Raw genomic sequence first — 17,612 nt, 5'->3', positions numbered from 1 at the left:
CCCATAAATCGTCCGATCCTAGTGATGCTTTTGTGTGATAGGGTTTTCAAAGAACTTTTGTCTTCTTTCATCTTTCATTTCACATCAAATGCAACAATGAAAAGAAAAAGCCAAAACAGAAAAGCCAACCTCCCTTGTTGCTTAGACCATGAAGATGAGAATAATATGACTGGTGTTGGGTATTTTGATCATTATTGATTGAATTATCATCTTATCAGCACTAGTTACAAGTGAAAATGAAAAACGTCAAGGACCAACCCAACATCCACTATTACACAGTGTTCATTCTGGATGGATCAGTCAAGAACAAAATCCTGCAAATACCACTGGGAGTATTGAAAAACATACTGTTGCAGCTGAAAATTATATTGAAAAGGAATCTTCTCATACAGGTAATATTATAGGTCACATTTACTCAAGGTTTAGTTTTAGGGGTTTTTTACTAACAATTTTGCATATGAGGCCATAACAGAGGTTCTTGAATAAACCTGAGAAATTCTGATGTTACTTTTTTTTTTTTAATTATTCTATTATTCAGACCTGTTCCTGGAGTTTTGTTTTCTCTCCTATTTGGGTTGTGTGTCAAGAGCTATAGTAGATTAAGTCTGTAACTGTCTCCTACATTTTCTGTTCTGTGTCATGCATTCAAAAGATTTTAACAGGCTACCTACCAGCATTTTATCAGTAGGAAGCAATGAATGTTTAAAAGGAAAAATAATAATGCCTGTTGTATTTTTCACATATTTGGGAGCTGTGTTCACTCCCCTGTTGCAAGTCATTATTGGATCGGGAGGGGTGTCAGTTTTTATTAATATGACAATTATATCTAAAAATTTTTATTTAAAATATCTACTCACCTCACTTTTGAACTATTACAAGATGATACTGGTGATGAAGGGAAAAAAACAAAGCATAATGAGGAATAAAAGACAAGATTCTTTCTTCCATCTGTTGAAGCAATTGAAATGTAAAAGATCAAATTATACTATAAAGCTAGTAACTGAAAATTGACATATATTAGTTTCTGTTCCTGTGAGTGTACTAAGTTTCCTAGTTAATGACTGATGTGCTGTACTAAGCACTGCCAACAGTGAACATCAGTTCATCATCTACTCTTGCAGATTATCAAATACAGGACACTGAAGACAAGCATATCATAACCATTATTTGAGATTCTGTATACTGTGGATCTATACCTACAACTGAATGTAATTTTATTACCAAAAGTTTTGTATAGCTCACTGCTTCAGCAGTCCCTAAGCCCACATTCTGCTAAGATGTCAACCCCAGGTGTTTCATCAACATCCTTCGAAAATCTGGTGATGCAGTACAATGTATTACTGATATATATAAATATTATACCGTACTGTACAATACTATACTACTATAGCAATATAATTTGGCATACTTGCAATTAAAATTTTAACATGCTGTGGCAATTTTCCTGGGTTTTTTTCATTGAGTTGGAAGGGTTTAAGGAAGGTTATGCTGCTTAGAAGATTTGGGTACTCTTTTGCTGTGACTGTCTAATAAAAGCTACAGATTGGTTGATATGGACAATATAATATTTTTCTAAATAACTGCAATATCAAATATTATCCAGTTGAATCCTGTCTTATTTACTGTGTGTGCCATTCACAAATATGCAGCATGTGCTAGCCTTCCCCTCTGTCAGACTTCCTTGTCTATTTTCCTGGAGATGCTGCAACTAATAAAACAGTGAAATCTTGAGGGGAAAAAAATGGAATAGTCAATACACTCAAATTCTGTGATTAAAATCTTACAGATGGGTCATATTCTTGCAGTTATTTCTGCCTTTGCTCTTCTTAATTCTGTATCAGTGGATGTTTGTTTGATGTTCAACTAATAAAAAGTCAACAGCATGATTCAGGGAAATACTTCTGAAAAACAATGAGACATCTTGATTCTGAAAAGCTTATGCTCAGTTTGAGGAAGGAGTCAGTCTTATTGGTGAGAGTAGGCAACTTTTCTAAACATAAACCAGAATGAGAAGCATATCTGCTTTACTTCTCTTTGCTATTAAATGTAGTAGACATGTGAGCAAGGCCTGTCATAGAGACAAGAACCGAAGAGGAGAGTAATATGAGAAATGCATCTTTATGTACTGAGTTCATAATTGCTTCACCATCATCATAACAGCTATGGCCTCCAACCATGGGGCCAAACAGAATGACTCAGCGCAAGACGTGTTGGTGTATCCAGGTTGGGACAAGAGAGAGGATTATGCCACACAACCTGCTGTAATGGATAGAATTATTCCTTCCAGAAAGATTAATCATGAAAAAGAGTCTTCCACTACAGGTATTAGCAAAAATGTCAGTTATGTATATTTCATCACTTCTGTCTCTCAAATGGCCTGTCTTGGAAAGATACTGTATGAACTTGTAGAGAGGAGTAACTACTGATCTCTGTATCTCAACGATATAGAGTGATTAATTTTCTCTGTGCTTTGCTTGGATGGTGGTGAGATGGAAATGTTCAATTTTAGCTCCGTACAGAACATTTATTTTTTACTTATCAACACCACTTTTAGTGTATTCTGTTCCTTAGTGAAAATGACTGTGGAATTGCGTCCAGCTCATTACGTAAGTTATAGTATTTGATGTTGCCAAACTGTCTTTACCATAAAGTTGAATTCATATTCATTTTTGTACATCAACAGGTTAATGCTTTTGATTTTTGAATATCCATCTGGGGAAAGAATGTTATTTTCATAGTTTTTATCAAAACATTTCTGCCTCTGGTTTGTAGAATGATGAGAGAAAGGAATTTATAAAACTGGCATGACACATAATAATGCAGTGTTGTGTTACACATACCACTTATACCATCAAAATAATGTTCTAAAAACATGATATGAGAAACACATTACTTATTCCTGAAATAAGAGGAAAGGTAACTTTAATCCTTTCTTAAACAGAAAATGCTCAGAAACTATTTTTGATTTTGTGACAGCTAGTTGAATTTCTTTTATGATTGCTGTTTCTCTGATGTTTCTCTTCTTTTTGCTCCTGCCATTATACAGCATTAGCCAGCTATTCTGAAACAGCAGGATAGCTTAGGTTACAAAGCTGAAAAGCTGATGACAATGAAAATGCATAGAAAAGTCTGTTTCCTTTTCTTCTTTATGATCCCAATTAGAATAAAAACCAGAAAGTCTGCATGTAAGGAAGAGAAGAACAGTGTGAGTGGTGGGTTCAGTAAACACCACACCACAAAGTAATTCTAATAGGTGAAATCCTTTAGTAATGCCAAAATTTGAAGCTGATTCTGGGAGGAAACCTAATCTTATGACTACCATGACCAGACCATGAATTATAACCATTTTCTAAAACTTATCAACACTCACAGAGTCTTGAGCAACAAAGGAGAATCAATGCCTGTAGAAAGAGTTCTTTACTGTCAGTATTGATATCTGCAATGTAAAACACACTGTAGCAGTACTTGACAGTGTCCCTGAAGCTGAGGATCTGTGCTCAGCATGAGACACAGGTCAGGGAATTGTCCTGACTGCTGTCTCTATGTCCCTTCCCTGTGTCCACTGTCTTTGGGAATATTTTGGATTAAGTAAAAGAGTGGATGAGAATACCAAATGAAAATGTCCAATCAATACATTGAGAGAGCAGCGATGATGTACGGGAGGACAGAAGGTGTCCTTTCTCTTCCCCTTTTGTGGTGAGAAAAGGGTAGCAGTGATTTAAAGAGAACAGGAGACTTGAACATGGTGGGAATGGGAGGGGCACAGCAGTACACAGGTGGAATTCACCTGGTTAATTCAGCTGGTTAAATCATCGTGGTAACAGCTGCTGCCTCTCCTGATGGTGCCTACTATGAAGACTCAGCTGAGCCACCTCTACCTTCAGATAATGAACAAGGACAGGGCACTGAAGTCACAGATGCCCCTGGGGATGAGGTCCTCCACCGGACCACAGCTAGCATGAACAAAGCTGGTGATGACTCTCCTCTGACAGGTACCAGTAAGAATAATGAATCATACTCATTTCTCATGCCGGGTGTGAAATGAGACATTATTTCTTCTGAAATTGAGTCCTATCCCTTATCCTTCTATCCTGGGAGTCTACATTCTTTTTGTGAACTAGCAGTGCAAACATTTTTATGATTTTGTTGCATGTGAACATCCCAACAAGAATTGCTGTCTTTTCTCTGGGTCCCCTATTTCTTATGTCCCTCAGCTTTTCTTGGGTGTGTTTTTAGTAGAAGGAGATACTGAGGAAGCAATGGCTTTGTGGGGGTGGTGGATGGTGTAAATGAATCATAGACAAAAACAGTTTTTGATGTCTGATCATTCTTGGTCTTGCCATTGCCACAGACTCTCTTAATACTGTGAACTTTGAAATAATTTACTGCAGTTTGTTCATGCAGTTCTGCAATATTTTAACTTTGAGTCCTAAACTCTGCATGTTATCCAGTTAAAATTATCCCAAATCAAAATATTGCTTTTTTATTCTAGTATTTCTGTTGTTTAGTAATGAATTTTTATGACATCATAGTGCTTCAAAACTTTTTGCATTTTTCTTGCATTTCCTAAAAATAAAATGCTAAGGAAAAATTAGCATTTACGCTTTCCCTTCTTCAAAATCCGTTTTCATCAGGATTATTTAATCCGCAACACTTTGCCAAAGAACTATGAAAACCAAAGATTGTGTGGATTAAAATACAGTTCTTTTCTCTACTCCCTACTCCTGTTTTCTAAATATGGAAGAAATCCTATAAAGCTTCACAGTTCATGGTTATCAGCCTGTTAAGCTTTATGTGGTTTTACAGATCAATTGCAAACATGAAACCTCAATTACGATTTGGCAATTTATTCAAATGTTTTCAATCAAGTAATTCTAATCTTATTCCTGTGTAACAACAGGAATTCTTATACCCATTTTATTCTGAAAATAATATTTTTTTTTTCTCCCTTCTAAATAGTGATCACTAGGTATTTTCAAAACTAACACTTTAGGCTACTGTTGTTTGAAAATGCATCTTTTGATTTCTCATTTTGGTTAGTGATTTAAGTTTTTGGTGGTGTAAATTTGAATTAATATTAACCTTTATTATTCAGTTAATGTTTTGGAGAACTTGGAAATTCTGAAAGTGTATTTTGTTAAGCTATGCCTATTTCTTAGCATGCTTTTGTGGCATCCTTACTCTTTTGCATCAGCAACAGTCTTAGCACTGCCAGAATGATGTGTAAAGAATGTTCAGTAAACAATTTCATTCCTTAATTTTCCATTTGAATTAATTTTAATTTTTTCTCTTGGGATACCAGCACACATTATCATCATCTTATGGAAAAAGAGAGATGCCTAAATAAACTTTAAAAGACCTTTTTTTAACATGATGGTATTGTCTATCTCAAATAGTCAGGTCTAAGTGGCTATTACCTACTCTTTGGAAAGTCTTTACACGCCTTAATCCACACTGAAATTTAGGAAATGAATAAGCAACTATTAAAGTGATCAATAGAGTATTAGTGAAGGAACAGACAAACAAAAATAATGTGACAGAAGACCTTGTTTGCTTGTGGGTTGTTGTTTTTCCTCACTGTGTATTCTGCATAGGGTAAAAAAGAAAAAGGTAGAGCTTGTTAAATAAAACAAAGAGGGAAAAATACATTAAGTGGGGTTTTGTAAAGATCTTTGAAATTAACTTAGCCATCATCACAACAGTCATAGTCTCCACTGATGTTCTGAAACCAGAAGACATAACCCAGGAAGCATGGACACCTCACATCTTGGTAACAGCTGTTGCCTCTCCTGATGGTGCCCACCATGAAGACCCAACTCAGCCACTTCTGCCTTCAGATAATGAACCAGGACAGGGCACTGAATTCATCATGCATCCCACAGACGCCCCTGGGGATGAGGTCCTCCACAGGATCACAGCTAGTACGAACAAAGCTGATGATGACTCTCCTTTGATGGGTACCAGTAAGAATAATGGATCATACTCATTTCTCATGCCTGTGCAAAATAAGGCATTACGTCTTCTGAAATTGACTCCTTTCTCTATCTTTCTCATCCTGGGGGTCTGCATTCTCAGTGTGGACTTGCAGTGCAAAAATCTGTGGTGGGATTTGTGCTGTTGATAGAATTACCTTCACAAGGCATAAGGAACTCCTTGCTGCTACACTTGGTGGTTCCTGTCCTTTGCTGGAGCATGTTTCTGGGTGTCCTCCTGACTATTCTGCAAGCCACACCCTTTGGCGATTCTGAATCCCCAATCCCATTTTCCTTTCTTGCCTATCAGTGGGATCAGACTCGATATGCTTTGGCACCATGATTGGTGTGGTGGAGGTGCTCTGGTATGTTAATCAGGTGGTTTGCTCCTGTGACTCAGCAGCAGCACTGTCACTGGGGAGTGCTGTCCTGGTAGTGACAACAGGGCAATCACAGAATTATGTTCCATAAATTCTGCCTTCAGTTCCTTAGTCCTCCTCACCGGTGGACTGCCAGGCAAGACCGCCACAGATCTGGCTGCAGTGCAGCCTCTCACTCCTGAATTACAGGGTTAGTTTGCTGCTGCTGTGGTCTCTTCTGAAGGTCTTCCTTCTCCATCTGTCACTGGGATCTGTATATGTAGCCAATATCTCCCTCCAACATGGTGTGCATGTATGTCGTGCTGAAGGGTCTCTCAGAAGCCAGTGGCAGTGTGGAAGAAGGGAAGGCCTTCATGTCTTTTCTCCTTCTGTGCTTTTAATGAAGAAGATGGATGTGGCTTTCTGGCTTCCTGTTATACAGGAAAAAGGGAAATAATGTGGGTGGTGGTTTTGTGAGTGCTCACCCTTAAAGCTGATCATGCCATCGTCATGGTAGTCGCAGAGTCCGTGGATGATGTTAACCAAGAGAAAGCAACCAAGGAGCCACTGGCACCTGGCACTCCATCTGGAAGTCAGAGTGAACAAGGAAACACCACAGATGGTTCCCATATCAATTGGATACCTGCAGTTTTTCCAGACATTGAAGATCATCTTGCCCAATTGCAGACTCCTCTTCCTACTAGTAAGAACTACAAATGACGAGCATTTTCAATTATCCATTGTCAGTTATTATTTTGGATAACGACGATCATCCAAAAACGTGTGTACTAAACGTAATTGTAAATTATTGTCATATTATTATTTCCTTTTTGGTTTTTATTATTGTTTACAACCTGCTTATAAAATGTTGTTAAAGGGAATCTCTTCCTGTGCAAAGCAGAGGACATTTGCTAAAAGACTGAAAATAGTGTTTTGCAAATAACCTTTTCTTATATTCTGTTATCTGTATATGGTAACACTGTTATCAAAATGAACAAGTGTAAACTTTCTCCTCACACTTATACATACGTTGATAGTATTTTTTCTGTCTTTTTTGCTGGGCACAAATGATAGCTATGTAACACTTAACTGTCTGTCACTTTTTCCCCAATCCCAATTCTATCTACATTAGTTGAATATGTTTCAAAAGAAAGGTAATTCTCTGTGAAGTGTTTTTTTTATATGTGTATTTGCTGTTTGTATCTTGCCAGTGATTAATTATAGCTATGTTACTGGGCTGTAACTGACATTTCATGTGTTAACAACTTTTTTTTTTTAAGGGTTATTCTTCTGATAGAGTTAGTGCAGTTAACACTAACAGTGTTTACTTATTACACTACATATAACCTTTTTTTTCCCGTACACATGCTAATAATGAGGGGACTTTTCCTTATTCCCAAATGCAGTTTCCATACAAATAATTATCCTCACAGTAAGGTTTTTTTTCATGCACACTAATCCAAATACTATTTTCATGCACTTTCTTGGAAGTTAGTGGAACCATCCCAGGGTAGATTTTGGCCAGTGCTCTGTGGACATTCATTGCACATAAACAAGATATTTTTATATTTTTATATAGCAAGCAATTTAAAGATAATCCTGTTATTAATTAATTAATGCTAATTCCTACATTGTTAGGTAGAATTTTGCCTGCTTTTTTTCCCCTGAATTTTATATACACCCAATAAAATCAACCCTATCAAAATTGCCTGACTTATAGTATTTTGACACAGACACAGCAATATAAGTGCAAAATATATATTTGATAGAATTTTATTGGAAACAAAAAATCTATTTTTAATAATGGTTTCCTACTACAACAAACTCATTTCTTGACTATCGCTGCTCTTTTCACTTAATTCATCTAAGCCGCCTCCTTAATTTTATGTGGAGACATTACACCCTGTGAAAAAATGTTTGCTACCTTTCTGTTTTGAGCACATAAAACCTGTAGGAACTAGTTTGAAGATAATTTTCAAGGTGAATGTCTGCATTGACTCTTTGCATTTTCAGTGCCCTGGTAAAGGCTCATAAGGCCATAGTCCCAAAACTCTTCCTTTTTTTCAGTTATCTTCGCTTAGTGCTTTTTAAAAACATGATTCAAGGGAATTACAAAGACATTACCATCATCATAAAAAGTTTATTTATTGAAAGGTTCATTCATTTGTAACATTGCCCCAATATTGTTGTAATAGAATGGAAAAGATTAACAAATATATTGGCAGACTATAGATAAAGGCTTTCTCTGAACAAATGAATGATGTACTATACTACTTTCAATTGCTTTTTCTCGACAGCAATGTTTAAGCTGTGGTCTGACATCACACTAATGACTGATCTGTCGTTGTCACATTCCAAGTGTCCATGCAATAACAGATCAGTCCACTGAAGGAACCCAAAAAATAACTGTCAGAAAAAAACCTAGTACATCATCAAAATTAAATGTAGAGAGCTTTTAAAGATCCTTCCTTGCCACTTGCAAGCACCTTCCCAGAGCCATAACAGCAGGGGCTCTGACTTAATTCTGCTGCTGCTTCTCAATGCTCAGGGGAGGGAAAAGGCTAATGTCCTCTAAGCACACAACTTTTAATAAATGTCTACATGCTTTTCTAAGGAGCTTGTGGTGGAAATGCTCAGGCATTTCTCAAGGATGATATAAAGCATCTTAAAAAAAAATTCTGCTGAGGTGTGGGGTAGGCAAGTGAGTATGTTCCTCTTGGTCAGCCTTCTTGGAGGCTAGATGAGGACCCTTGGTTGCTGAATTAGTGCTCTGTCCTTTGTGGTGAGATAGCACAAAACAACTCACCAGTCAGTAAGTTTCTTGTTAATAAAAGTAATGAAAACATCTAGAAGATTCATGAACTACTTACTGGCTAAGTGTAACGGAGGGAAAAAACATGCTTCTCAGTTTTGTATTTGCCAGCTGCTATTAGGCAATGAGATCAGAAATGCTGCCTAGAAGCGAGTTGTAACATGTGTTAAAGAAAAAGAACTTCAGAGCTGATTACAGTGCTTAATTTGCTCTACTAGAGTCTGGAAAAATTCAGAGAGGTAAAGATCTGTAATATCTTATTTGTAGTGATAATGAAGTGGTAGTCCCAAATTAAATTGCTGTATCTATAGTCTGCTGATAATTTTAGACTTGGGATATCCGTATGGCAACAGCGTGGACCAGGAATGTAATTGGATAAAAGTTCAAGTGGTATGGCCAGCGTAGCAAATACTTGAGACTGGAAGTATGCATTTTGATTTAAGATCAAATATCATCTTAGAACCAAGTTGCACAACTTATTAAAAAGGACAAGGAGGTCCACCTCTAAGTTCGAAAGCATTTTTTCTATTAGGAAAAATAGTTTGATTTTTTTAAAGTCACACTCTGTACATAGCTATCAAATCTAAAACCGTTCAGAGAACTATCCTTCTATTTTATGAAAGCATTAGAATTTTAGAAATTCAGTTTTATCCTGTGTAGGAATAAAAATAAAAGTTTCAAAATGTCTCCATATTGATCATTTTATGTTTAAATAACAAAGTAAAGTGCTTTCTCTCTCTCCCCCCAACCTCCCTTTTCCCCATGGAACAGACAAGATGTTTGACTTGTATGACAAAAACCTCTTCAAAAAATTGCCAACATTCACATGTATTTACATTTTCTCCAGAAAAATTCTAGGCAATTATAATTGCATTTTCATTTACGGAAGTATAGCGTATTCAAAATTGAAACATGAGAGACACAAGAGGGGAAAACCATGAGTTTTGTTATTCAAAATACTAAAACTAGCCATAGTTCAGATAAGTATGATGATTATAGTCTATGTCATTATTTCCAGTATAAATACTTGTTAATGACCTCAGCATGAACTTGCTAGAATATGTTTTTTTAATTGTGAAAGTCATAGTCTTTGTACCTCACTGTTAAATATTCACTAAGCATATTTGGCCTAATGGATAGTTTTGTTCTTTAGGATCTACCTCCAGTATATATGGTAATCAAGGACCACACAAGGGAGATTATGAGTCCACTACTTTCCCTGGAGAGACCACAACAACAAAAATAGTTTCACAACCAACACTGGCCCAGGTACCAGGTAGGTTTTTGAAGTCACATGTTTTAACAATTTAAGGTCAAGTACAGTCATTCCAGGATTTTTTCTGAATCAGATAATATTCAGCATTTTCACTAGTAGTCTGAAAAATTGAGTATATTGTAACTCATATAATTCAATAACAATTCAACTCAGTAATACCAAGGTGAGATACATCATGCATTTGGAGAATGGGATTAAGATCCAAATAACCTTTATAAATTGATATGAGATCAGGCAAAATTGAGTAGAGATACATGCAAAGTATATCCATAAGAATGTTTGGTGAAAATAATAGCTGTGACGAGTGTTGCAGAATAGGGCTTGAAGATTAAAATGGAATAGAAAGAAGCCAACACCATGATACAACTGCAAAAGAATGCAAATATATTCTGGGACATATTAACAATATAGTAATTTTTAAAACAGAGAAAGTATTTATCCCACTCTACTTAGGCGTAGCAAGTCCAGAGCTTAAGCTCTTTATTCAGTTCAAGGTATTATGTTAATCACATATGAAAAAAAGGGAGAAGAGCACAAAGACTGCTTTTGAAAGGTAACCTTTGAAGCACCTTTTGAAGATCTCATAATTTTCAGAGAAAACTGAAGGGTTGTATGAGAAGAGTATGCTACGAAAAGAATGCTTATCAGTTTTTCACCATGGAATAATTAATTAACTAATTAGAAGTAGTAATTTGTTTCAAATGAAATGCAGGAGGCCTGTTAAACAAGAGAGACTTGTTTCAAACAAACAAAAGAAAGCAGTTAGCTTTTCAGAGAGGATCTCTGTCTATAATCGTAGCACAGCTTAAAGAACAGGCTACTTGGAAGGTTGTGAAATCTCTTTTACTAAAAATGTTAAGAGCAAATTCCTCAGCCATCTTCTTATTGACTCTGTTCCACTGGAGTGAAATGTAGCTAATATGATCTCTTAGGGTTTTATAGTTCCTTTTTTTAAAAAGTTTGCCCCAAAGTATTTTTAGTATTATTGAATTATTTAGTATTAGTTAAATTATTTTTAGTATTTTTGCCCTTAAAGTAAAATTTTAAATGAACAAATGAACATTTCACTCCACCTGAAAGTCATCCTGCTTTTTCTATCTGGGATTGCAGGTGTATCATTGCTAAACCTTTTCTTTTGCTCTTGGCATAAATCAGTGATACTACTCTTCACCTATGCTCGCCTAAGTATAGTGCTTATAGGTGCTAACAGTGTTGGGGTATTTCATCTCAGTTGGCCTGTGTATAGCTGAATGATGAAAATTTATTCGATTTGCACAGAAGCACTTTGTAAAACAAAACAACATTGATGCAAGCTAGGAAAAAAGTCTGACAGTTTAAAGAATGTAAAAGTTTGTGTTCTTGCAGTTCTGCAAAATGGCAAAACTACACGAGATATATTAACATGCTCTCCTCCCCTCCCTCAACTCTCCCCACAGAATGGCTGATCATAGTTGCTGCTCTTGTGGCACTTGCATTGATTCTTGCAGTGTGCATTGCTGTTAACAGTCGGAGAAGGTAAGGTAGCTCTTTTACTTTTTAAAAACACACTGCCATGCTATTTTCTTCATTGAGAGGCTTCAAAGCTTCATTAAAAGAAAAGTAGCTTAAGACAAGAAAGAGCTTCCTCTGCGAAGCTCTGTGACTTGGGATGTGAAGGCCCACCATGTCCTGTACAGGTCACACATCAGCCTTCACATTCACGTGGAACCACTTGAAGTCTGTATAAACCATTTGGACTTTACTTGTAGATGGAACCTAACTGTATATAGATCACAGAGACTTAATTATTCTCTACCTATTACTTATTAATAGAAAACTCCTGTTCACTGAGAGTGAAAACTATGTGAGATGGACATAGACAGTAGCAACCACAGAATGAGCTGAGTATAATCTTCCACCATTAACAGTGTTGTCTATGTACAGTATGAAGGGCTGTCACAGGATTAATTTGATCCTTCCAAACAAAAAGCAGTATCCCACCTGGCAGTCACAGGGACATAGTCTAACATTGCTAACAGAGTACTCAGTAGCTTTATTTATGCTACTTTACAGATGAAGAAGCTGAGGAATAGAAAGTTGCAGTGATCTGTGCAGTTAGCCAGGAAATTTGAAAAAACTCTAACCTAAAGGATAGGTTATAATATTCTTACCTCTTTCTTTTCTCTGGGGGCTGTTTTGAGGTTCCTTCTCAATTGTCTTACATGAATGATAAAGTTGACCCCTTTAACAGTGTAACTATTTCTGCTTAAATGTCAAATCTGAACTTTTTTTATCAGAGTAACCATATAATATGTGGAGATTTTTGTTCAGGAAGCAGTGAGCAAATTTATTCCTAGTGTGCTGGTTGCAGGAAGGCATATGTTAATACTTCTGTGAAATAGTGTCAAGATTCTCCAATGCATGGTGTGGGTGCTAGAATAAAGAAATGCTACCATAGTGAGGAGGGAACACAGGCAGTGCCCACCCATAATGCAGAAGGCTTCTATGAGACAAGGCAGTGCAAACTAAATGCCAGATTGCCAGACAGAGTAAACTGATATAGTTTTGCTGAAGTCAGTAGTAAGATGCCACCTGGTATGTTTGTCCTATGACTGTAGCTGGAATATCAATGCTTATTTGACAGCTTTATTAGAGACCTGTGGAAATAAGAAAGTTATCAAGCATCTGGTGAGCAGAAAACTCTACAACTTTCTTTCTGTGAAGTGATTCTGAAGTTATACACCCTGCACAGCATGGCTTATTGATATATGTTACCCTGTTGTGCCTTTAAAAGTAGAGGCTGCCATTGTTTCCTCCCTCTTAACCCAGAGTCACCATAGGAACAGACAAACAGGACCACTATGGCTAATTATAGATTGCATCTGACAAGAAATGACACAATCTCAGAGCTGTAAATTATGCCCTAGATACTGTTAATGGAAAACATATCTTTTACTTTGAGCTTCCATGCAGCTGGGAGCAAGTCACAAAGACAGAATGTGCATGTGGGTGCATGTATGTGTACGAATGCATGGATTGACCCTAGTAATATGTGTTAATCATGGTGAGGAAAACTTTTTGAAGCAGGGATGTACTCTGGTATGCTTGAAATGAGTGGAATATTTCTTTCACTTTAGCAGGATCCAAATGATAACATGAATAAGTCAAGAATCCTTTCCTCATCTATTCTGATGCGCTAATATGCTGAAAATTCATAGAGAGGTAGTTGATATGCAGTCAGCATACTGCATGTGAATGCCAAATAATCCTAAATTAACACTGCAGCAGTACTATGAGAAAACTGGATAGCTGAGAAAGGAGGACTGAGCATTTCATTGTTAGCTGAGCAGTAATTTGAGATTGTTTCAAGCATTAATTTATTTAAAAAGTGAGAATGACCTGTGCTTTTATTTGTGTAATGCTGTCAGTTACACCATTTTTTAAATTAATGCTAACTGCAGCATCCCCAGTTTCAGTCTTGTTTGGGTTGTCTGAAAAAGCCTAATGAAGTGTAGGCCTTAGTTTCAAGATAGTTAACTTCCTGATTCAGAAATTAATAGGTTTAGCCTTTCTAATTAGGAGGTCAGTATGGCAGAGATTTCATAGAATCATAGAATCTTTGGGTTGGAAGGGGCCTTTTTAAGGTCAAGCAATTGGGCCTTCTCAGTAAATAGCAAATTGCTTGACTATAGTATTGCTAGTATTTCTTTTTTTTCTTTATTTTTAAATTAGTGTTGTCATAAGTTTTCTTAACCAAAACCCAAAATGGTCAAGGTTCAGTGTGGTCCTATTTAGTTAGTTAGTTACTCAGTTATGTCGTTGTTATTCTTGTTGCAAAGACGACTGCCTCTGTCTGGTGCCTGTTGTAAAAAGTGCTAGGATCTCCTTCCAGAGTCCAACAGACCCTGCCCAGCCTGACCATCACATCAGGAAAGGCACTCTGAGCTGGTCTTTCAAGAGGCTGTGGAGCTCCACAGCTCCTTGCTGGCCTCTTTCATCATTTCACAGCTGCAGAGCAGGAATCATTCCCAAGGGTGTGTGTAACATTAGCGCACTGCACTGAGCTACTTGAGTGTGCTGGTTTTGGCTGGGATAGAGTTAATTTTCTTCATAGTAGCTAGCATGGGGTTATGTTTCGCATTTGTGCAGAAAACAGTGTTGATAATACAGGGATGTTTTGGTTACTGCTAAGCACAGTTGCTTACACTGAGTCAAGGCCTTTTCTGCTTCTCACCTCACTCCACCAGCCAGTAGGGTGGGGGTGAACGAGAATTTGGGAGGGGACACAGCTGGGACAGCTGACTCCAAATGACCAAAGGGATGTTCCATACCATATGACGCCATGCTCAGCATATAAAGCTGGGGGAAGAAGAAGGGAGAGGAGGACGTTTGGAGTTATGTGTTTGTCTTCCCAAGTAACCGTTCTGTGTGATGGAGTCCTGCTTTGATGGACATGGCTGAACACCTGCCTGCCGATGGGAAGTAGTGAATGGATTCCTTGTTTTGCTTTGTTTGTGTGTGTGACTTTTGCCTTACTTATTAAACTATCTTTATCTGAACCCATGAGTTTTCTTACTTTTACTCTTCTGATTCTCTCCCCATCCTATGTGGGGGGAGAGAGCAAGAGGCTGTGTGGTGCTTAGCTGCCGGCTGAGGTTAAACCACAACATTCGGATAAAATAACCCTCATCTATTGGTCAGTAAGCATGAAAAAACAATATTTCGAAAGGATAATAGTGCAACTGAACTGCCAAATTAATCCTTAAGGCAAAATATGCTTCATTTAAGAAGAAAGCACTTTAAAGTACAACTTCACAGAGATATTGTCCCTCTTAAGAGAGCTGTGCTTTGTATACTCAGTTTACACAAGGATGTTAGAGGACAAGTAGGATGTTCAGCACCAGGTAGCTAGAAAACTAACCTAACAGTCTGGGGCAAATCTGACAGCTGTGTAACTAGTGCTTTTTTACGACCATGAAGAAGACCTAGACCATGTTGACCAGCATGCATCAGTTTTGGACTGGTGACTTTTTAAAAGAGTATGTGTGTGTGTTCATTCAGAGCTACATGTAGCATTTATTGGGCAACATTGCAGTGAGTGTAACTTTAAAAGCACAGTAGCTATTTTCTAACTTAATATCATAAGGAGCAATGCTGTTGATAGTAGCAAGAGTAGTTCCCCGTATTTCTTTGCTGTTGGTGGGCTTCTAGGCCTGACACGCTAATACAAAAAGGGAAAAAGTTATCTTGTATAAAGAGGTGAGAGCTTGATTGAAATTTTCTCCTATCACAAGAAATTGAGCATTTTCAAAGGTGTGGTGCCAAGTCTTGATTTAGAATGACCCTGTCCTTACAGTGGGATATATACAAAGTTCATAATTGTGGATATATCCAAATGATAGAAAGTCTTTCAGTTATGAAACAGAAAAGCTTTCAGTTAGGAATGTTCTTCCTATCTGTAGTAACGATAGATGCAAATCGAGTAAGTGAGCTCCTGCCAATTTTTTTCCATATAAAGTTTCATTTCCAAGCACCTTTTCCCCAATACTGACTTTCAATTTTTTTCTTATTTCTGTTAGTCTTCATTTATAGTACTTATTTTGTTTTTATTTCTTTCTAGATGTGGGCAGAAGAAAAAGCTAGTGATTAACAATGGCAAAGGGGCAATGGAGGACAGAAAGACAAGTGGATTAAATGGAGATGCCAGCAAATCACAAGAAATGGTGCACTTGGTTCATAAAGAACAGGCAAATGACCGAACAGGAGCATGTGATGAATTACTCACCATTAATGAAACACAAAATCATCACGAGCTTGACATCAAGACTGGAGTGTAATGGTACCAAGTTGCCAAGTACATCAGAGCTGGGGAACTCAAAATCACATGGAATTTGGACAGGAATTCACAGATGCACTGTGCTACTGATGTCTTTTGAACATAATTAAACATAAGTTTTATTCATTTTTAATCACTTTAAAATGATGTCTGAGTTACAAAATTGACATTTGCTATCTGAAATAAGCCCCTGAGAGTTGCATAATGTTTTCAGTTCCCAGTTCCTACACAGAGGACACGCAATCTGTCCCATGAGGGTTACAAGTTTACGCCATTGTTCCTCAAATGGAGGGTCTTCGCTGTGCGAAGCTACAGAAGTATCCTGCCATTCCATCTTACAGGCATTTAAGGTACAAAACTTGCCATGGTACAAGAGTAAGTGAGGAACAAATGTCAAGAGCAAAAATCAAACTTAAACCAAAAAGGCTTCCTATACAATGCCTAAAACATCAGAATCCTTCAGAAATGCCTTCCAGCCAGGAAGAGCAGTAGGTGCGTTCAGAGTCTGCCAGTATAAACAAAAAGTAACATTTTATAATGATTTATGTCTTGGTTTACAATGAGGCGAACCCAGAATGACAAAATTTATTTATCTCTATTTTTAAATGTCTATGGGCATATAGCAAGTCGTCTTGGGAGGGGGAATAAAGAGATGAAAACATGAGCTGATACATAATAAACTTCTATATGTTATTGTCCTAATAATCTGTACAGTTATCCTTGAGTTTTTGAGGTGTTCGTTGCACTTCCCCTTCCCTCCTTCATTGGTCACAGTTTGTGCATGTTTTTAATGAGTCTGAGAATGACTAAAACAGAATGACCCCAGCTCTATCACATGTGCATAAATCAAGCAATTTGAGATATTAGGGAAGATGACAGTATTTTATTCCTGAAGAATAGGTCTCTATCTCCTTCCACTCCATTTTACTTAGGAGTTGCTAAGCCTAGTAAAACCTTTCCCCTGTAACTATTATGTTACATCAGTTTGCTGATATTTTAAAAGTTGCCTTTCTGTGATCTCACTTCCTCTGAATTCTATTTCATCCGTGTTTTTCCCTCTGCTTTTTAAAAATACCAAAAGAAACATTGCTTGCTTATTGGTACCAGAAGTTCAAATTCTACAGAAAAGATCAAAGAAAATTAAAGGAAACTCTTCCAGCCGTATAATACAGTAAAGTAGCAGCAGCTGCATTGTTATATGCTTTTGTTTTGTCCTTATGTGTCTGTTATGTAAAGTATTTGTATTAAGCTATGATGCTGTGCATTATATTGATATAAATTGTCAGAAAGAAAATTATTTACTACCAGTGGTCTGTGCCATTTTTAACAAAGCTTATTGGAATTGAGGGAGAATGATGTCTTTGAATTGGACTGCCTC

General features: G+C 37.1%; 1 protein-coding gene across 1 annotated transcript in view; it reads left to right on the top strand.

Annotated features, from left to right (window-relative positions):
• Positions 1-16,402, top strand: part of CD44 (CD44 molecule (Indian blood group)) — a 57,427-nt gene extending 41,025 nt beyond the window's left edge. The window contains exons 7-9 of the mRNA XM_010287277.1: positions 10,297-10,419; positions 11,856-11,934; positions 16,019-16,402. Coding sequence (XP_010285579.1) covers positions 10,297-10,419; positions 11,856-11,934; positions 16,019-16,235 — 419 coding nt within the window. The 3' untranslated portion in view covers positions 16,236-16,402. The remainder of the gene's footprint in view (positions 1-10,296; positions 10,420-11,855; positions 11,935-16,018) is intronic.
• The last annotated feature ends 1,210 nt before the right edge of the window (positions 16,403-17,612 follow it).

This window comes from Phaethon lepturus, unplaced genomic scaffold (assembly GCF_000687285.1).
Source record: "Phaethon lepturus isolate BGI_N335 unplaced genomic scaffold, ASM68728v1 scaffold9495, whole genome shotgun sequence".
Classification (NCBI taxonomy): Eukaryota; Metazoa; Chordata; class Aves; order Phaethontiformes; family Phaethontidae; genus Phaethon; species Phaethon lepturus.
Note: the sequence above shows the minus strand (reverse complement) of the source record. Positions and strands in the feature narration are given on the sequence as shown.